This window comes from Meles meles, chromosome 3, assembly GCF_922984935.1.
Source record: "Meles meles chromosome 3, mMelMel3.1 paternal haplotype, whole genome shotgun sequence".
NCBI classification, from domain to species: domain Eukaryota; kingdom Metazoa; phylum Chordata; class Mammalia; order Carnivora; family Mustelidae; genus Meles; species Meles meles.
In genome coordinates this window covers 173220100-173242094 of record NC_060068.1, presented here as the reverse complement: position 1 = coordinate 173242094, position 21995 = coordinate 173220100, and the positions used below count along the sequence as shown (strand labels likewise).

Here is a 21995-nt window from a genome sequence, read left to right as displayed (position 1 = left end):
TAAAGTCTTTAAAAAAAAAAAAAAAAAGACTCCCTCTGCCCCTCCCCATCTGTGTGCACTCTATCTCTCAAATAAATAAATCTTTAAAAATAAATAAATAAATAAATAAAACAAAATTACAGTATAACCCTAATGCTATAAAATTTTTAAACGTAGATTTTTTTTCAGAAGAAAAAAGTGGAAAATGCAGAGATTACTTTGAGAGAGTAGAAATAATTTTTTCTTCCCTAAAACTTTCTATAATTTACCAATAAGCATGTAATGTCGAATAGAAGACCCAGACACCCCACCCAGTTCCTTCAATATTGTATGTGACAAGTTTCTACTATTAAGTCCAATTTGAGATTCACCTCCACCCAGCAAGAAGAAACTCATGCCCAAATATAAAAACAAAAATAAATATAAATACTTAACATTTCAGTGTGCGAAAACATTTCACTGGTAGGTAAAAAATACATAGGCCAACAGATCTGTCCTCTATAATGACATTGAAAACTCGTCACAGGGAAAAGTAGGAAGGCCAAGCACAGAGAGCGCTCAACAAAATCGTGCTTCTAAAACCCAAGCATATCATTAAAACATTGCAATTTTGCGAACAATTTAAGGTAATTGAATAAGAATCCTTGAGATTTGGTAGAAATGTTTTTTTTTTAAATAAAAATCTCAAAATACTACCCTCCATCATCCCCGTGAGAAGATTTAATGTGGTGACAGAAACATGATCCACAATCCTGAGAAGTCTTTTTTTTGTTCTAGAGATTTTTCCTGCCTGTTTCTACCCCCCAGTTTTCCAGTGCAGATATAATTGGGTACACCGTTCAGCATGGTTGTTTTAAACTGTCAGTAATAGCAGAAGAAATTATCCTACCATTGTCGAGATAACAATTCCATAATTCTACACTGTTCCAAATTCTACCTTCAAATTACCTGAAGAAACGTATCAATTATGCCGGCATCTGTCCTTTGTTTTCTTAACCCTCCGCTTCCTACAAAATGGCCCAGTCATCTAGCAATCGCATCCCTTCTTCTTCACAATTGCTCTTTAAAAAACAGTTCAAAGGCAACAACAAAAAGATTGAAGGGGGGTGTGGCTCAAGAGAGGTTGAGATATTATTGCACTTTTAAAGGAATTATTAGTTAGTGGACAATTCTCTAAGCTAAAGCTCTGATGAAATCCTGAGGACAATATTCAAACCTTGGGCAGCTGCTTAGCAATATCTCCTCCGACAAAGACAGCTTCTAGGTAAATCCACAAGTTCTGTACCATCATCCAGTTCTCAATGATGTCTGTTGAGTTGGAAAGGCATTGCACCCACTTTTGAATCTGGGCCTTGAATGGCATATTGTACCTAAAATGGAAAAGATGTTCAGCATTTGGGTGGGTTTTGTGTTTGTTTGTTTGTTTTTTAAGTATTTTCTTTTTATTGTTGTAGTTTTCTAACTGAAAGATTTGTTTTATCCTAATTTTTACCCACTTCTTTAGGACTTTATGTTGCTGGCTTTTTTTTTTTTTTAAGTTTTATTTATTTACGTAATCTCTACATCCAACGTGGGGCTTGAACTCACAACTCTGAGATCAAGAGTCGCATGCTCTTCAGATTGAGCCAGCCAGCTGCTCCCTGTTCCTGGCTTCTAAAATGATGCTACCAAGTGACGAATTCATCACTATTTATTGGACATTGCTCAACTTGTTAGCAACTTAGACTTGACTCCACCCAACTTCTAGAGAAATAAAATTCGAGTCAGTGTTGCTACAGTCAAGAGCATAATGTTCTTTCTGCTGACCTTCTGTGCTTATTCCAGGAACTCTGGTTTTTCATATAAAATGGAGTAATTACAGAGACACTGGTGGAAACCAAACAACAAATTCAATTTTCAAATATGACAACCTCTGCGATCTCTCTAGTCTCCCCTTTTCTGGGTCTCTTTCCAACTTCCCACTCATTCATATCCACCCACTCATGATTGCGTGTGTGTGTGCACACGCAAGTGTGCATGTGTTAGGGCTTACACATCTGTACGTGTACACTCTGAAAGCCACTTTTTATAGTTAACCTATAGCTCCCCTTTTCCTTCCTTGAGACAGAAACTGACATGGTCTTGCAATGTCTTGTCTCCTTCTCTTTGGATAGAGAACTCCATTTCTCCCTGGACACAGAACTGCCCAGTTACAGTACTGAATTTCCCAGCCTCCTCTGCAGCAGCGTGCAGTCCCAGGACTAAGTTCCACATCAGTAGTTCTTAACCTTGGCTGCAGTCTGGGATCATCCAGCAGACCTTAAAAACTACTCATGCCCTCCCAGACCCCACCTCCTGGAGACTCTGATTCCACTGGTCTGAGATGTGGCCCAGGCACTGGGATGTGAGTTCCCTAGGTGTGTCCAGCTTATAGCCAACTCTGAGAACCAATCTCCTGGATGAGCAGTAGCAGCACGGGACAGAAGGGGAATTACGGTAGAGAAGGACCACTCTTGGACAAGACAGAAAAGGAAGCCAGACAAGGCCTAGGTCCCTGATGATGAGGTGGAGCTTCTCATCAACTTTAGAGATTCCTTTATGTGAGAGACACACAAACCTCAGTCTGACACACATAATGTTGTATGTGATGCCTCTATTATTCGCAGATAAAATTCTAAATGATTCCACTGCCTATTACTGTTCTCCCTCTTCTTCTCCCTTATTGACACCCCTATTCCAACAGGCTATGGACTTGAAGTCTTCTCAAATATGAGTCATATTCATGAATGAAATTTTCACTCCCATAGTCTTAATTGTTAAGTAAACTGTTTTAATATTCTTGCACATTTTCGGGGGGTGGTATTTATGTTTTTCACTAGAATGCAGTTCCACAGCAACAGAGGTCTTTGATTTATTCACTCTTCTTTCCATAGCACTTAGAAGAGCACAGGGCACATAGTAGATGTTCAACAAACTTGTACTGAATATGTGTTCCTCACACAACTCTTGTCTGTGAATTCAATGTCATTGTAAAGAGAGTTGACCGATACTTAACATACATAATTTTTACTTAATTTATAAGTCTACATTTTCTACCTCCCTAAGGAGTGTTATTTTCCATCTATCCTTTATCCTACTTCGGTATGAATCACAACCAAATTCATTAAAACCCTCAAATCCTGAGCAGTTCAGAGTCAAGATTGCCAGTGGTCTAAATCTCTAAGATCTAATTGTATATTCCAGATTACTCACTTCAAACACTCAAGTCACCAAGTAAATATGAAGGAGAGAAATTTTTATGCAAGCAGTATTAAGGGGTTATTAACCCTTACATTAAAACACATATGTACACAGAGTAGAGTGGTATTTGAAAGAAAGAATGCAAAAACTCATATCTCAAAGATACCCACATGATATCCTATCACCAAAGATTTGAGAAGATGCTGGAGAACAAGAAATTATTTCTGAAAGAGCCAAGGCAAGCAATGAACCAAAGAAATGTTCAGTTCATGAGTCTAACGCTCCTGTGTCCAAAGTGTGAAGGCTTTGCTGGGAAGTGTCAGGTAGAAGTGTTAGACTAGTATCTGACTGCGCTGTTTCACTTCTCTTTATGAATTAAATCCCTTCTCCATCTTAATCTGTCATCTCATTAAAGTATGGACACAACTAAGAGTTTCTAGTCCACATATGTTGGCACAATGATTTCCCAAGTAGATGATTATTCTGAAACTCAGCCTAATTTCCCCTGGACTCCGGAGCCGGTCGAGCTGTCAGCTGTGCAGCGAGGCCTGTCAGCAGCAAAGCTGAAACGTTCTGCAAGATCCGAATGGCTAATTACATGTTGTGTTATTTTGTACAGTTGACAGTCTCAGACACATCGCACAAACAGGGGATAATGTAATAAAAACAGGATTATACGTGCTGGGGCAGAGGCGAAAATTACAACAAGGATGTTTAACATTTAAATGATATGGGGATTAACATTTAAATGATATGCGTCTTAAAAATGAATTTCCCTTAAAAATGTTCATTCCAGGGCGCCTGGGTGGCTCAGTGGTTTAAGCCGCTGCCTTCGGCTCAGTTCATGATCTCAGGGTCCTGGGATCGAGTCCCGCATCGAGCTCTCTGCTTGGCGGGGAGCCTGCTTCCCTCTCACTCTCTCTGCCTGCCTCTCTGCCTACTTGTGATCTCTCTCTGTCAAATAAATAAATAAAATCTTTAAAAAAAAAAAATGTTCGTTCCAGTGTTTCCTGAATCTCAGGGGAAAGACGGATGGATTTCTTACCTGTTGCTCAGTAGGGAGCCCAGCAACATCAAGCTGTCCTCCATGCTGGCGATGATTTCTGAGGTGCTGTCTCCCCGTAAGAGGAGCTCTCCACGGGCTTTAAAGCTACCAAAGGTGAATGCTTTGCTGTCCCACTCGTTCATCACCTGCTTCAGCTTCTGCTCAATGTCCCTCTCCTTCACTGCACTGATGCAGATGTCCTATTAAAATTGCAAGCTCTCGTTGGATCACACGAAAGTCACACATCCTTCGTCAACAGTCCAGATTCAGCAAAGGTCCTGACCTCACTATTTGCCTCGTACATTCCTATACTTTTTTTCCAGCTATAAAATGCAATATAAGAAATGGTGCATGTGTATGAAGATATACAATTAGGGAAAGAGACGAAGATGGAGCTATTACTAAACAACAGAACCTTAAGTTGGAAAACTTCCCATCAAACTCTACCAGAAAGAAAGATGACAGAAAAGACATGCAACAACGGAATGCTATTCAGCCATGAGAAAGGACATCCTGCCACTGGCAACAACGTGGACAGAACTTGAGGGCATTAGGCTGAGATAAGTCAGACAGAGACAAATACTCTATGATATCCCTTACATGTGGAATCTGAAAACACCAAACTCAAAAAAGAACCAAGGGGAATGGTAGTTACCAGAGGCTGGGGGAGCGGCAATAGGGCAGATGTTTAAGGGTACACACTTGCAACCAGTAGATGAATAAGGCCTGGAGATCCAATACACAGGATAGGGATTATAGAGAATAAAACTATATTGCAAATATTAATCTTCCTAATAGACTAGAGCTTAACTGCTACCACTGCTAGACGAAATGGTAACTATGTGGCGAGCAGAGGTGTTAGCTAACCCACAGTGACAGTCATGCAGCAATATGAGTGTATCTACTCAATACATGATATACCTTAAACTTATACGATGTTATATGTCAATTATCTCTCCATTTGGATAAAAACAGATCATGTAAAAACCTTTTAAATTTTGAAACTCTAGTCAAAGACTCAAAGTTTACTGTGTATCTGATTTAACTCTAGAGCCAAATCGATGCAGTATGAGAGGAGGAATTAACAGAAACCTGACTATCCCAGACTCCTCTGCAGCCACATTTATTTCTGGATTATGAGTCAAACCCTGTCCTTGCCCTCTTCTCCTGTCATGCTGCACTCCCTCTCTGGGTGAGCTCATCTATGCCCATAGCCTGTAACCTTTTGTGTCTCCATATAAGACCCATATCCATTTGCTGACTGGGCCTCTGTACTTCGATCTATCAAGAGAATCCCAAACACTGTCTGTAAAATATCAAATTTATGCCCTAAGTTCTTTGCACCTTGTCATCCAACTGATTCCATTCCAATAATTCCCCATCTCACTGATTAGCACATTCATCCAGTGAGATTTCTCAGCAGGAAATCTAGGGTCCCTCCTTAACCTTTTTTCTCCTACCATGTTCCCCCCCTCACCAAATTCTACCCAGATTTGCCTTCTAAAGATCTTCTCAATCTTCTCTCTCCTCTCCAGCTTCACTACCTGCCCTCTCGTCCAAGATACCATTATCTCCTGTCTGAGATATTCTTATAACCCTCAGTTGACTGTCCCATCATTCCCACTGGCCCTCCCTCAATCCTTTCTCCATGCATTTACTATAGCGATCTTTACAAAATGCAAACCCAACCATGCCATCTCTGCTCAAAATATGTCTCCCAGATGGCTCCCCATTGGTCCAAAGACCAAAACTGGTAACACACCTTCATTATGCTGGCTTTCCTCTGGTTTCTCAAACACACCTCAGACATTTTACACATGCTGCCTCACCTGCCTGACACTGACTTCTGGCACTTTCCAAACCTCTCCCTGCCCTACCACACAAGCACATGGACACATACTCCCCAGCAGTCATGGATATGCACCCCAACATTCCCTACTTTATCACCCCCCACCCCCAAAGAGGTTAAGCTTATTATTATAGGCTGTCCTAGTGCAGATACTTTTACTTCAATGGTATTTACCACATCTTGTAACTATACCTTTATTTGGGTAATGATTTCACTACACAAATTATTTAATGATCTATGAAAGCAGGAATGCATCCTTATGTTCCCAGCACTTAACACAGAACCTGTCATGTAAACATTTGTTGAAGGAATGAAGAGCTGAATGCACTGAAAAGCATTTTAATTGACTTAATATGGTTTACTGATCCAACATTCTGTAATGTAGGAATACTATCAAAATAAATCCTACAGGACCTTTTAATCCCCCCACTGCATCATGCTTTCTATCAACTGTACCTCTATTTCCTCCTTGTATTTCAGAAGAGGTGCCTCCATGATATTTCTTAATTTAAAGGCTTCATTCCCCACATCTAGACTATGCCCAGTGAGAGCAGCTATCCTTTTCCAGTGCCTCTCCATCATAGCCTTACTGGCCATGTGCTCCAGGAGTGGGCAACATTCACTGAAATCATCAATGGTCTTCTTCAGATCCAAGAAAGCCTGCCAGTCCTTCAAGGCTCGGGGCAGCTTCCGACACCTGCAAAGTGAAGTCACCATGAGCAGTCATTCAAAGATGAGCCTGGCTGTATCTCATCCAAGACTCTCTCCAAGCATTTCTATCAAAAACTGTCATTTTGAGTATTTACCACATTTTCAAATCTTATGACTAAGAGGATATCTGTTAATATAACAAACTTATACATCATAGAAGATTATTCCTCCCAATAAGGAAAGATTTTTTTCAACTTCCTCATAAAAATTAACTAGAAAAAAAAAAGCCATTATTTTAAAGGATAGAGGTGACTCCAATTCAACTCAATTCTACTAACAGGTATTAAGAGCCTTCTAAGTACAAAGCACAACAGAGTGTATCAGGCTGTCAACCAAAAAATGTAACAAATAACCCTCTATTTTCGCTGGGTTCAACACTTAAAAGAATAAAGACAAATCAGAGGGCTCCTGTTTTTATTATAGGAAGTCATCTCACATAAACTTCAAATGTTGTTAAGTATAACATAAATAGAGATCATCTCCCTCCAAGATGCAGAAAAGCCCTTGACCAGATTCATCCAGGTTTAAAGGATGTGCTTGTCTCACCACGCACACACAGGGGTAATTAATAAATAGTGTCTGACAGGGGTGATGTCAACAGACAACAGCAAGGCAGCACGAGATGGGCCTGCAAAACATCTGGGGTGAGAAGAGAACTTGACAGCCTATCAAAAAAGAAAGCATTTGAGATTCAATAACTCTGGGCGTGCTAAACATTTAATTTCTCACCTGTTCTGGAACTCTGAAAGTTCATTGTTGATTTTTTCAATATTCACTTCTGACCAAAGGATATCATGATAGCTATTTACAGTTTCTATGACGGTGTTGTATAGAGTATATATTTTCTGTAGAAGATTTAATTGCTTCTTTATTTCAAGAAGCTGAGGATACTGAGTAACCGGCAGCCCAAAAAGCTCCTCTCCTCCAGTATAGGTGGTGTACTTCCGATAGATATTATCAAATTGATTCTAAAGAAAACATAAGAGGAAACTCATCGAGATGACTGACACATGAATAAACATGTAAATTTCAAAATCTTGGCAAAGAAGCAAACATGTATGATCTCTGAGCACAGACAAGTAAGAATAACTATAGCTAATTACATAAAAACTAACTCCAATTATAATCATCCCAAATCACATTTTTAAAGATATTCTACAATAGACCTTTCTGTATTAAGGGGGGGGGATGTATGTGTCCAAAACACCTTAAGGTTTTGGTTGTTTAGAAGGTCATAGAAACGAAAAAGATTACCTGAAACATGATAAGCCTATCACTGGCTTCCTGGGGTTTCAAGCCACTGGCCATTGGACCATTCTGAAACAAAAAGTTAAATATAAAATAGAATGAAGTGTTGCCTATGGGTTTTATGAGCTCAAAGTATTTGTGTATGACAGCTAGCTTTCATGCATGTCACATCAATGACAGGAAACTTCATTTTTTAATTGTAGAAAAGGACTCAGGAAAGTGTCTCATTTGAAAATATTTTCAAGTCTAAAAAAATCACAACTTCTAAATAATACCACAACAAATACCACAAACTCTAAATTTCAAGAAATTTTGAAAATTAAAAACTAGTACTATTCATTTCTTAGGAGACACAGGCAAAGAAATGTCAATAAGCACTCGATAAGAAGCCCATATGTCTGGTTTTCAACTAAAACCCTAATGTGTTTTAACGGTTCTCATATCTATTTGCAAAGTGACCTATAACCTTAACATTCCCAACAGGTTTTCCTACATTAAACATCTACAATGGGTGGACTTCTGCACTTCTTCATCCATGAAGTTAGTTCATGGATCCAATCTCATAACTCCACCAACTTTGTGGTTTGGTGTGTTTTTCCTATATAGTAGGCACAAATTGTACCCTTTACTCTACATATTTCCTTTCTGTAGTATATTATAATTGGCTAGAAATGTGTCTTATTATACAGCATATTCCCAGTAGGAGAGTTGGCACTGAAACTCTTGAATGACTAAAACATGAACTCCATCTGCCTTGTGCACTGTCTTCAGCACCAAGGACAGTGCCTGGCACATGCATGGAACTCTGCAGTATGTGCAGAACCAAGGAAAGCTATAGGTCTGTTTTAACTATATGTGAATAGTATTTGCCCACACAAGTTTAGAAAGTTATCAGACAACCTCAGGAACAGACCAATGATATAACATGGACAGCACTTTTAAAATTCTCATTTCTTAGATTGCTCTCATTAAAACAAAATTCCCACTCCTGGGGAATTTCATTAAACTTGACATAAATCTTTGAACATTTTTCATGCTCTGTTCACTCTTCCCCAAAAATACAAACAGAAAAAGCTGGAGTTGTACCAAATCATAGTCCAAGTAGAACTGGTGACAGTCCTGGAGGAAGACCTCCACGGTGCTGATAAGTTCCTTCCTGAAACCAGGCTGCAGTGAGACTAATTCATTCTGAACTTCTCTGGCACGTGCCAGAAGCTTCTCCCAAGAATAACGCAGAGTATCAACTTTGTCCATCTCTTCCTTTGCTATCAGAAGCCCATATTTGTTAAGCAGGGCATAGGATTCCTACACAGAAGAAGGAAAATTTAATTTCTGCCAGTCGGATGCACACACACACGCTCATTTAAAACATTAAAATGGAAAAGACCAGAATGCTTGGAAAACTGCCCCAAAAGTTCTTCAATTCCTCTTGCAAATGATAAAAGCTGAAATGAGCAACTGAGCTCCTAAGCTTGTTTCCTCACCTGCAAAATGGGAGAATTCCCTGACTGCCTCACAGGATTTTTGCAAATATCAAAAAAGAGCAATTTAAATGAATTTTGAACACCATAAAAACTATAAATCATTATACAAGTAAAAGGTATTTTTACTTAGGCCCCTAAACTGTATTTCAAGATTTCAAAATTATACCAAGTAAATAAAAAATATAAATTAATCTAACTGCTAATATGAGGATAATAAAATAAATCAGGGCTTTAACTCTATCCCATTTCATTGTGTTGGCAAGAGGTTCCAATATTAAGACAAAAGAAGGAACTTGTGCATCAAAGCCTGAGCCAAGTCATTGCCCTCAAGATGCAAAACCCTAAACTACTCTCTTGGTAAAAGATAAAAACTGGTTTTCATGAGAAAGGGTTTTCCCTAAATATCCCTGCCCTACTCTCCCACCATTAGTTCTCCCCATACAGGTGGAATGAAGAGCTAAGCATTAATTTGGGGAAGAGACTGTTGATTTGGACAAACCTAGCCCAGTGCCTTTCTCCCTCTTTCTTCTTGTTCCTTGAATGCATCCCCATGGTCTGCACCTTAGGACCCTTAAAGTAAAGCAGGGTAACAGAGAGGCCTGCAGCTTTCCAATTCTGCCTCTGATGTGGGAGTTTCTTCAATTCTGTTGATATAATGTTCACAAGCCCATTGTGCATGTGTGTGGATTTGGGTGGTAATGGGAATATGGAAGTTGTACACTAAGTAAGTCACATCTTCTTCCAAATAATTCTATCAGGAATAAAGATTGTATTTTGATCTTGATGACAGTTGTTTGTTTGATCTTGACTTGACTATAGTTCTGTCCGAATTCACAGAGAGGGGCAAACAGAGGTGTCAGTTACTTTGCTTCCCCTTCAAACCCCCAGCAATGCTCCTGGTTCTACCTAAAGCAGGGACTCTTTACCTTATGTTTCAATTCCCAAAAAGGGCACAGAGGACCATATGATTTTCCTGACCCAACACAGCAATGGTGCAAACACATGGTCATCTGACTCATTTTCACACTAATTTGAAATTTTCCAAAATTCAAAGAGGGATGCAGAAAATGTAAGACTAGTATACAATCCTCACCATCAGAATTTAAGTCCAGACATTTAAGTTATGGTGTGATAAAGAGATATTTTTTTCTAGAATTATTTTAATGCTACAATCATAGTGGTCTCATTTAAAAAGAATAACACAGTAACCATTCCTGAGCAAACATATTCATATAGAAGAGAAAATATGATACAGTAAAACTACCAAAGTAATGTGTAACACTAATCTGCATCACTTCTTTGACCCTCTGTTTCCTTATGTTAAAGTAGGTGTTTGGTAAGGATTAAATGAGACTATACAAAATACATGAACAGACACTGTTAGCACCTGTAGGGACCAAAAGCAGGCTACCCCAAAATGTGCCACTTTGCCACATTTATTATTTTAAAGCGGAGTCACTTAAGAATCAGCTAATGCAAAAAGAACACTCTGACCCCGTCCCAATTTGTCACCAGAAAGCAGAAAATCAGTCCTCTGTGTGAAATGTACTCTCTCTGAACCAGGAGGTAAAGAGACATCCTAATCACCAAAATAGGACAGTTAGAGCTTAAAAAACTATGTAAACAACCCCTGTTACTTCTTACTGGTTTACTACCACAGACCAAATGCCATTTAGAATTCCTTACTAATTGAAGTTCACAAAGTTTTCTTTGATCTGTCAATTCTTCACAGATTTATTGTCTCTTTGCCTAAAAAGCATAAAAACTGCCTGTCTTGCTCATTTTTTTAGTAATTTCATTACTAAATAATTTCATTACTAATAATTTCATCATTGGGCCTCTGCATATAAATAATAAAACTTTGATTTTTCTCCTGATGATGTCTCATGTCAATTTATTCTAAAATCAGCTAGAACACCATGAAGGGTAGAGGATGAATTTTTCCTCCCCTACAGCTCCATCCAGGTCCTGTTAACCAGCTGGTATTCCTATCACAGACTGCTAGAGTGCTGTCTGTGGAGATCATAGCGCTTCTTTCCCTGCAAAATTGTTCTCCACTAAGTGGGAGCCTCCTCAGGGGAAAATTACAGTCAATGACAAATTGACTTGTGGGTATAAAGGGCAGTCTTCCTTCCCTCAAGTTAGGACTGTGTGATATAACTCATGCTCTAGAGCACCTCATGGGATCAAGCAGAAATCAGGCTACAGCTAATATCACACTCCCACTTAGCTACCTTACTCCTCACCCAACCTCATCATTCCTGTTTCTCTCACCCCCTTTTCCTGTGAGCGCGCATCAACAGATTACTTGTGCAGAAATCCCCATCCCAGGCTCTGCACTTAGAACGCTTAGATGTCACATAAAGGACCAGAACTGACCCACAGAAGGTACCCTATAAAGTTAGATATTGTCATTACCAAAACTGTTCTTCAGTTAAACATCCATTTGTAACTATAGTCCAGACCTAGACAATACTTCAGCTAATATCACTCAACATGTGAAGATATTTCCAAAATGAGCAAATGATTATCAGTTACCTCAATAGGTCCTACTTCAAAGTCAATGGAGATTTGCTGCTCCCTGATTTCTTTCAGTGCCGCCATAGTAATCCGAATATCATCTAGGTCTTTAATCGGACGATTCAGTTTCTTACTGAATTCTTCAACAAGTGTAAAAATGTTTTCCATCTCACTCCTGTATTTTTTGTTACAGTGACGGCCGATGAAAACCATCCAGGCCTTTGTCTCAGTAGTCAGAGTGAACTTCAAGTCAGCTACAAAACCCAAATGTCCACAGATCAGTTTGAAAAATTTAAACCAGTAAGAAAAGACAGAGTGCTGTTGTTCACCAATAATAAATACTTTGCAATTTACCTTGTAGTACATAAGAAAATTAAACTGAAAAAAAAATCAGATTTTCCTACTCATTATGTATTCATTCATTTTATAAAGTTTGTCTTACAACAATTCGGAACATATTTCGAAATGCTAAAGAAAAAAGTACGTTAACAAAACCATTGGAGATAAGCCTCAACTGTTTATAATTATTTATTAAAGGAAGGGTAAATTTTGATTCCAAATACAACATACATACCTTCTTTCTCTGAATTAGCATTTATTTTCAAGGTTTAGCAGCAATGTGTTCAAAATAGTGCAGAATATATAATTATGCAGAAGGGAATTAAAAACAAATCTACAAATTGGTCTTAAACTTAAAGACCATAAAAGGAAAGTCAATCTTAAAGATAGCTAGAATTCTCTGGAATGCTAATCTGGTAAAGAGACAGAACAATACTGTTGAATTTTTATGAGAGAAAATGAACCAACCTGTGTACAGAGCAACAGCACCCACACAGATACACTCCGGCTCAGCATTAATTTCCTGCTCTAGCTTTTGGAAATAGAGGATCTGAGATTCAAATTCAGAGAGCAAGGGGTTTTTCGTAATAAACGTCATAACCATTTCTTCTTTCTCTTTTTGCCAAATATGATTGTAGCGTTTAAAGCAATCCATAGATGTAATAACTTCCTAGAATACAAATAACAGATTTGTGTTGAGAGGAAAGATGTGGAAATGGATGTATATGTGAATGCTGGTCAGCTGCTGTTGGTTCCCACAAGTCTGTTACAATCCTTAATTAGTGAGCTGTGTGGGTAGTTAGAAATGCCACAGAACTGGAACTAGGTACAGCATGGACACGGTAAGTCAAGAGCAGCAATGACAAAACTATTAGCTTTCCTAGCCAAAAGGAGAGGGGGATCGTTTCTAGAAATTAGAAAAATTGAGTCCATGAAGACTCTTGGACAAAAGCCTCTTGATTGGAGCTGGCCTTCCGTTCAGAAACCACTGTTGGAAATCATGCCACACCAAAGGTGCTATGGGAAGAATCACTCTGCGGTCACTCTTTCCCCTCCCTCTTCCTCCACACTTCCACCAGCATCAGACCTCCCCCATGACTCTCTCATTCGTCAAGTCTATTGGAAGCCTCCATGGAAATCTATTAATCTGTTCCCCAAGGTCAGAGGGCAGAGGTAAGGTCTGGGGAGGCAAACAGAATATATCCAGCATCAAACTCCACTGGAAGGTTGCATGGAATCACATAAAATGTATACACCCATTGGATTACGACTGGCATCTGTACAATATTAAATCTTCCCATCCAGGAACGTAGTATATATTTCCAAATATTCTAATTTTTTTAATTACTTGTTAACTGTTACAGGAATCTTCATAGGGACTTCACATACTCTTTATCATGTATGTTCCTAGGTATTTTTCAATGAAATGATTATTGTAAACAGGACCTTTTTCCACTATTTTTATAACTGACTATGGATGGCATGTAAGTTTTAAAAATTCATTTTTTATTTATTTTTTTTAAGATTTTATTTATTTATTTGACAGAGGGAAAGATCACAAGTAGGCAGAGAGGCAGGCAGAGAGAGGAGGGGAAGCAGGCTCCCCACTGAGCAGAGAACCCGACGCGGGGCTCAATCCCAGGACCCTGAAATCATGACCCGAGCCGAAGGCGGAGGCCCAACCCACTGAGCCACCCAGGCACCCCCAAAATTCATTTTTTAATGAACAGTCCTCTTTGCTATGAAGTGTGCTGTGAGATGAACCGGCTCACTCACATTTTGTAACCAGAGAAGAGGCCAACATGATGAAGAGGTCACATCAAATGCTATTTTTCCCAGCACTTTGTTCGGTACGAGCTAAAGCAGCAGCCAAGGAGGGGCACAATCTTGTGAGCCACAGTCCTTACACCATGTTTTCCTTTGGGGCCAATTTGATCACCACTTCATTTCAACAATATCCTTTGCACAATCCAACATGGTCTTTCTATATCGTATCCTTGTATCTGTAACAGCAGCTTCAACACTTTCTCAAACCCACCCATTTACCAAGTTTCTTTCACTTTCTGATAATGAAGTTCTTTACTTACTCTACCCTTATTAAATGGGTGGATATTTTACTGTGATTGTCATAGTTTTGTAACTATAGTGATTAACAAAATTTCCTGGTTTCGATGGTCATCCTCAAGCCTGTTTTTCTCATAATCCATGTTAAATTCAACGTGCAATCTTGCAAAAGAGGATTTTCAGGAATACACTTATTGTATTACAGCAGAAATGCCTATAATTTCAATTAACTAACTTAACTCTCATTGAGCCATATTTTTTTTCAGATTAGCCTCACAAATTTACATAACAGAAAATCATTATTTATGAATAATTAAAGATTTGGCTCCTCATTGCTAATGTTTATACCTGTTGGGAATCAACTTTTCCTACTGGCTTATAATTTCAACGTTACATCTACATGAGAAAAAGATTTCTCAACTGAGATGGAATTAAAAATGCCAGTATTGGGACACCTGGGTGGCTCACTCAGTTAAGCATCTGCCTTCAGCTCAGGTCACAATCCCAGAGCCCTGGGTTCGAGTCCCGCATCAGGCTCTCTGCTCAGCAGGGGAATCTCCCTCTCTCTCTCCTGCTCCCCCTGCATGTGCTCTCTCTCTGTCAAATAAATAAATAAAATCTTTTTTTTTAATGCCATTATTTGGAAAAAAAAAATGACATTACCAACAGCATTCTCAATGGCCCAATCACTTCAGCAAATTTTACCAACCTGTAAGAAAACCAAGCAGCTTCACCCCACCACTCCCCAGAGGCCGCCAAAATGTCCCTCACAGCTTCAGGTTTAACTGCTACTGGACTTCCCACTCATGAAAATACACATAGCTAAGCCTGCCACTACTTAACCCCACCAAACCAGTCCCCCGGCACGGGCTGAGACGTTGACATGCAAACCCAGGAAGAAGTGCCATAGCATGGGGACTTCACAAGTGTATGATGTCTTGGTGAATGAATTACAGATTATCAAAGATGCCTGAATATGGGTAGAAATCCAGAACCCTGAGTTCTTTCAACATTCTATAATCTTTATAATATTAAGAATATACCCTAACTAAGTTTTAGACTCTCACTTATCTTTTCTCACAGTGTCACTCGTTATTAAATCGGAAGTTTTTAAAGTGGCGGTACCCACTCTATGTTAACAATACTGGAATTAAAATAAAAACTTAGTTTCAAAAGTTCTAAAAAAATAAAAAATAAAAGAAAGGGGAGGTAACCTGGTGCTTTAAGGAAGAATTGCCTGCACTGCATGTGTACGGCTGTTCTGCTTATTTTTCCTGCCAAGGTTATTTCGATGGTTCAGTCCTGCTCATCCTTTCAAGGCAGGCAGGGTTGTAAGTTGATGGCTGGCTTATGGATCTGCTGAAAGTAGGTCAGATTTACATTCTGATCCAGTCAGCTGTGGCAAGAAGAAAAGGGCTGTGATCGTGGGATTTTCCCTGGTTGAGGCAGAATCACCCAGAGGGGTCCTTGGCTGCAGGGAAATGGCCATGTCTAGTACAATGACCAAGTGTGCATTTACTCTTCCGGAAGCAATTCATCCATCTCGTCAATCCAGAAAAAGTCCTTCGAGTTATTCCAAGTGCCTAAGATTTGCACTTCCTTCATATAATAGAAAAGCCAACGCAACAGAAATAACACAAAGATAACCATTTTGTTGCCAGCAGTATGCTAATTTCGACTGCGATGACTTACCCTGAGATTTTCATAATCATGGCTGCTTATATTCAGTGAAAGTAATGAGCTTCATTATTGATTTATTTTATTGTATTTTCCATGATTACTGCAACACTCAAAAATATATCTGAAGGTTTCTTATCATCATAGACTACTTACCTTTATCATTTCTGTGGAGCTTGACAAAGTAAACACTAGATAAATATTTGTTAACTTGAATTATGTGAACACTGTCCCTAGGGCAAAATTAAATATAGGATCAACGATATATTAAGAAAGGAAAATTGAAAATGCATACATGTAAAAGCTTCCGGTTCCCTCAGGAACACATTAAAATTAAACTTAATCATATTTCTTCACATGGTTAGAGCAATGGCAGCTTTTCAAAATGTTTCCAAACAAACGAAGCTCATTCTCTCCGAACTGACTAACAGAAAAGTTGTATTTGCTGAGTGACAACCATTCCCACAATACTGAGAGACGTTTTTAAAGAGTCAACAGGTCTTGGGGGTAATGTGAATATAGACTGTTTTTAAGGAGAAATTGACTTCAGGGTTTTGAACCCTTCTGACAAGAACCGACTCGCCTGAATAAAAACAGGGAAACTGAGAGAAAACCAGGTGGGAGAAAGTTAACCTGAATTTACACCCCTGTTGAGTGTAAGTTTGTACCAACAGCACTACTATTTGCTCTATCCTCTGTATTCTCTTATTTCCACGTGGCAACACACACAAATTTTCAGCTGATGGTTTATGAGATTTACCTGACTATACGCATCTGAAAAACTGACGATAAATCTTACTAGGTTTCAAATGATACTAGTCACTACTGGTATCACTGATTGTCCGAAAGCGAATTGCAACTTTGAAACGTACCAAGCTGTTTAACAACTAGGTCTATGAGTACTAAATCAGTGAATACACAGGTTTACAGCATTAGACAGAACACAATGTGAAATGTGGGAATAATCACTCTTTTTCAGTTTGAAATCTAGGAAGAAAAGTCGTAAGTTAAAACGAACATTTGCTGACCACATCCCAGGTTCCCTAGCTTCCCTCCCTGCCGGCCCTGAAGGCACAGTGGTTAATCCCCAGGCTGTGTGTAGGACAAGCTTGTGACCTTTGACCTCACACAGGCACACATGGTAAAGCACAGGGCTCTGACATCAAGCCCTCTTGACATACCTTTATTTTTAAATATTTTATTTATTTATTTGACAGAGAGATCACAAGTAGGCAGAGAGGCAGGTAGAGAGAGAAAGAGGAGGAAGCAAGCTCCCCGCTGAGCAGAGAGCCCAATGTGGGGCTCAATCCCAAGACCCTGGGATCATGACCTGGGCCAAAGTCAGAGACTTTAACCCACTGAGCCACCCAGGCGCCCCTTGACATACCTTTTTGGTGGAGTTGATGATTGTGCTCAGCACAGAGACTAATTTCACAATCTCTTTGTTGTCAGACACGTTCTTATAGTAGTTCCTGGATTGTACAGGAATGGGTAAGTTTACAGAGGCTACCTCGAAGGTATCTAAAAGCAAAAAAAAAAAAAAGTAAAAGAGAGAGAGAGAAAGAAAAACATTTATCTCAACAGCAAAGAGAATATGCTTTAAAACACTAAGGGGATTTCTGAAAGGAAGACACTTCTGTAAAGGAAGGACCTCTGACAGTCTGCTTCTTTGCAAAAGCAACTGAAAATGGGGAACATTTGTCAATATCAGTGTTTCAGAACTCTGGACATTAACCGAAGCTAGCAACAAGCCAAATGGTGCTTCTTTATTCAAGAAAAAAAAAATGCTAAAATTGTGGTAACAATGGTGAGTTTGAGGTGTTTTAACTTCCTTAGGCCCATGGCCCCCTCCCTGGTAATGTGGTAGCCTTGAGAAACACAGCCGCAACCTAGACAACCTAGCAGTCACCGGAGGGGCCAGACTGCATTGGGAGAATTGTCACTCTTTGACCCACTGAGAGGTTCTCTGGAAAAGACCCATTCAGAGTTTATTGTTACTTGACCTGACTCAGAACTCACTGAGTAAAGGCGGGGAAAGAATCCCTATCAACAAGGCATTTGTTAGAAAACATCAGCAACAATTAACTTCACAGATGACTGTGACGTTGATATTAGCTGAGCCAAACAAGAGGCTGACCAAAAAAATTAAAGATCTGGGGAATGAGAGATCCACAGAGGAAAGCACTGGAAAGCCCTGACTTATCCCCTGGGGCTCTAGAAAGTCACGCATCTTGTACAGAGCTACCCACATGCCCAGGAAAGCCCTGAAATGCCCCAGTCTTTTACTTGGGCCTTTCACAATCAAGTAAATAAAAGCTAAGGCAGTGTTGAACACTTCCTGAGTTTTCAGGGTGCTCCAGCACCCATACAGTTCCCAGGCAAAGGGTGTAAGCCTTAGCAGTTGAAAGGATTAGCAAGTCGCGGTACAATCATTAGCTGACCTTCAAACTAGCCAGCCAGAGTCTACAGTAGTGCACACCACAGGAAAGACCAGTCTTACAGAAATAGTCCAGGAAAGTCAATGCAGTCAGTAATGAAACAGTAACAACAGACTCTTGGGGGCGGGTTAAAACAAGCAGATTTTCAGAGCTGCCACATTATATTCTTTAAAATGCCAAATTTGGGGGGCACCTGGGTGGCTCAGTGGGTGAAAGCCTCTGCCTTCAGCTCAGGTCATGGTCTCAGTGTCCTGGGATCGAGCCCCACGTCGGGCTCTCTGCTCAGTGGGGAGCCTGCTTCCCCCTCTCTCTCTGCCTGCCTCTCTGCCTATTTGTGATCTCTGTCAAATAAATAAATAAAATCTTTTTAAAAAAATACCAAATTTGGGGGGCACCTAGGTGGCTCCGTTGGTTAAGCATCTGCCTTTGGCTCAGGTCATGATCTCGGGGTCCCCTTAGCCCCGCATTGGGCTCCCTGCTCGGTGGGAAGCTCACACACACACACACACACACACACACAAATAAATAAAATCCTTATAAATAAATATCAAGTTTTCAACAAAAATAAAACCAGTAAGCAATGCAAAGATAAAGAAAAGCAGGGCCCACACGTAACAACAGCATTCAACAGAAACTATACATGAGAAAACCCAACTATGGGAATTACTAGACAAAATTTATATCAGCTTTTAGAAAATTTTCAGAGAATGAAAGAAAACTTATTCTAAAGAATTAAAGGAGAGCGTGAGAATTGTGTCTCACAAAATAGAGAATACTGGTAATGAAACAGAAAAACAAGCGTCAACTGCAAATTCTGAGGTGGAGAACATAAATGGAATTCTCGAGAGGACCTCAGCAGATTTGTCACTAGAAAAAAAAATTAGTAACCTTGAAGATAATTTAAGATAGAAGATGAAGTTATTGATTTGAGGTATTTCCTCTTTTGTAACTTCCATATTTAATGTTATAAATTTCCCTCTAAGTGCTGCTTTAACTGCATTTCATAAATTTTGACAATTTCTCTTTTTAACTCTCTTTTGTCATGACAAAAATATATATACAGCTTCTCATTAAACATTTTTTTCTTTGCAATCTTAGATATAACTCCTGACTGAGCATTGTTTGAGCTTAGAAAATTCTGAATTTTAGGGGCGCCTGGGTGGCTCAGTGGGTTAAAGCCTCTGCCTTCAGCTCAGGTCATGATCTCAGGGTCCTGGGATCGAGTCCCACATTGGGCTCTCTGCTCAGCAGGGAGCCTGCTTCCCATCCTCTCTCTCTGCCTGCCTCTCTGCCTACTTGTGATCTCTGTCTGTCAAATAAATAAATAAAAATCTAAAAAAGAAAAGAAAAGAAAATTCTGAATTTTAAACTATTCTAGGACACGAAGCTATGTTTCCAAATAATATAAAAATTGAAATGAACACAATAACATTTGCTTTTTTGGCTTAAATAAATAATTCCATAAGTTGTGGGCAAAGTTGCTTTGAGCTATTTTCATCCTCCTCAGTAACAGACAATTTTAAAGAGAAACCTGCTTCAGTTTCTTCTCATGGTTCATTGATTTATCATACAGGGAGATAAGCAAAAATTGAAAGTTATATGGGGTCTGCCTTTGCAGGGTTGCCTTAGAGTTTGCAGGACTAAGGGCAACATTTAATGTCATTAGCGACTTGGATAGCATATGTTCTCTAATTTGACAGACTACAAATGAAAACCATGAGATATATAGCAAAAATCACAACACGTCAGCACAACAGGGCACATAATGGGTTAAGATACAAAATGTGTCTTCAATCTCAGAAAACATTCATTGTGAGATGACAAGTTTCTCTTTAAACTGCGAGACTAAAGTCCTTCTTATCCCCCTGTTCCTAGCATTACATTGGACCAGAAATCAGGGAGGCAGGCACATCTGGGACTTATACACTAAAGAAACACAATTTATAATGGAGTCATTAAAACACATGGATTTTTATACTACATTAACTTAAAATAGGCTCGTAAATTAATATTCCAATCAACACTGATTTACAAATTGCATGGAGGGAAAAATCCATTTGAGCTCCTTCAACGTTGGTTTTTGATGCATGGTTCAAAAGAACCAAAGGAACATTCACCTTGAGGTTCGTTTTCTCCCACTTCAACATCAGAATCACTGTCTTCATTATTCTGCAAAGCAGCCATTTTTCTCTCCTGCATCTTTTTCTACAAAGTAAAAGGATATTTTTCAGCTCAGTCCCATCTACAAAAGCGGCACCTTCCCTATGCAGGGATGCCTTCGCCCCATGCCCACCTTGGACAGCAGCTCGCTGCTCCACTGTCTGACCCCCTTGGAGACACTGACGATGCAGTCCACGGCTTTGCTCAGCGTCTGCTGTATGTCCTCCAGGGCGGGGACCATGGCGATGTTGGGGATGGCCAGAGTGATGCCTGCCCGGAAAATGGGCAGGCTGTTCTGCTTCAGCCTAGATGCACTCTTACTGTCTGGGTTAACACAAAAGAGGGAAGGCTTACAATTTTTTTAATTTAAAATGGGGTTTATTTTCTTTTAAGCCAGGAAAATTAAAGCACCTGGAACAACACATAGGACATACATTATCAGACAAATATTTGGGGGATGAATGAAAGCTACGGAGGAACTCATTCTGTGCAATGTAACGCGGTTCAGTGGAACTCAACAGTTTCTGCTGATCTAAAACACCTCAAATGAGGCTGTCCACACACCAGCCTCCCAACGAATTAGTTACATGTGCAGTAAGGAAGCGAGGCATGAAGAATAACAAGAGTTGTCAGAATAAGCCAACCTCACAACAAAGAACCGGTTTGGAATTTCGCATAAAACATATACCTTTTCTACCACAGTGTGTATAACCCAAACTGGGAGCGGTTAAGAGAGTGAAGATGAAATAAAGTGTAACTCACCATCTATATCCAAGGGGCTTTTCAAGTTGCATATAGGTATAACTATTGGTATAGGCATAAATACATAAATGTGTGAGAGTGTGTGTGTGTCTGTCCACACGCATACATGTGCGTGTAAATTTATATAGTTGAAAATACCTGCAATATATAACGTTGGGGAAGATGTGTGATTTAATATTCAGCACATCAACCAATGTTTGACAAGTTCTAATAATATCGCTTTGTTAGATAAAAGCACTATCTTCTGTTCCGTGCTACCAATCAAAAATCTCTTCAATGTATCCACTTTTATTCTACTTTTAATTAAATATTAGGGACAGTTCCCCTGAAAAGCCAATATTCAAAATAAATAGGGTTTATTACCCTTTCATTTTGCAATTTGTTTTTAATTGAAAATTTAATTTCAGAATGTCTCTAGATTTGATGGATTTTTGTGGCTCATCTGGGAGACGCAACGCCCATTTCTGAATTTTGCTGTCGAGAAAATGATTGTATTAAGA

The 21995-nt window shown here is 39.4% G+C and overlaps 1 protein-coding gene across 1 annotated transcript in view; it reads right to left on the bottom strand.

The window, feature by feature from the left end:
• DNAH5 (dynein axonemal heavy chain 5) overlaps positions 1 to 21995 on the bottom strand; it is a 273433-nt gene that overhangs the window by 150618 nt on the left and 100820 nt on the right. The window contains exons 20-30 of the mRNA XM_046001046.1: positions 20867 to 21057; positions 20691 to 20778; positions 17523 to 17656; positions 12863 to 13064; positions 12074 to 12309; positions 9138 to 9356; positions 8058 to 8120; positions 7533 to 7771; positions 6549 to 6789; positions 4244 to 4443; positions 1196 to 1349 (exon numbers count right to left, since the gene is read on the bottom strand). Coding sequence (XP_045857002.1) covers positions 1196 to 1349; positions 4244 to 4443; positions 6549 to 6789; positions 7533 to 7771; positions 8058 to 8120; positions 9138 to 9356; positions 12074 to 12309; positions 12863 to 13064; positions 17523 to 17656; positions 20691 to 20778; positions 20867 to 21057 — 1967 coding nt within the window. The remainder of the gene's footprint in view (positions 1 to 1195; positions 1350 to 4243; positions 4444 to 6548; positions 6790 to 7532; positions 7772 to 8057; positions 8121 to 9137; positions 9357 to 12073; positions 12310 to 12862; positions 13065 to 17522; positions 17657 to 20690; positions 20779 to 20866; positions 21058 to 21995) is intronic.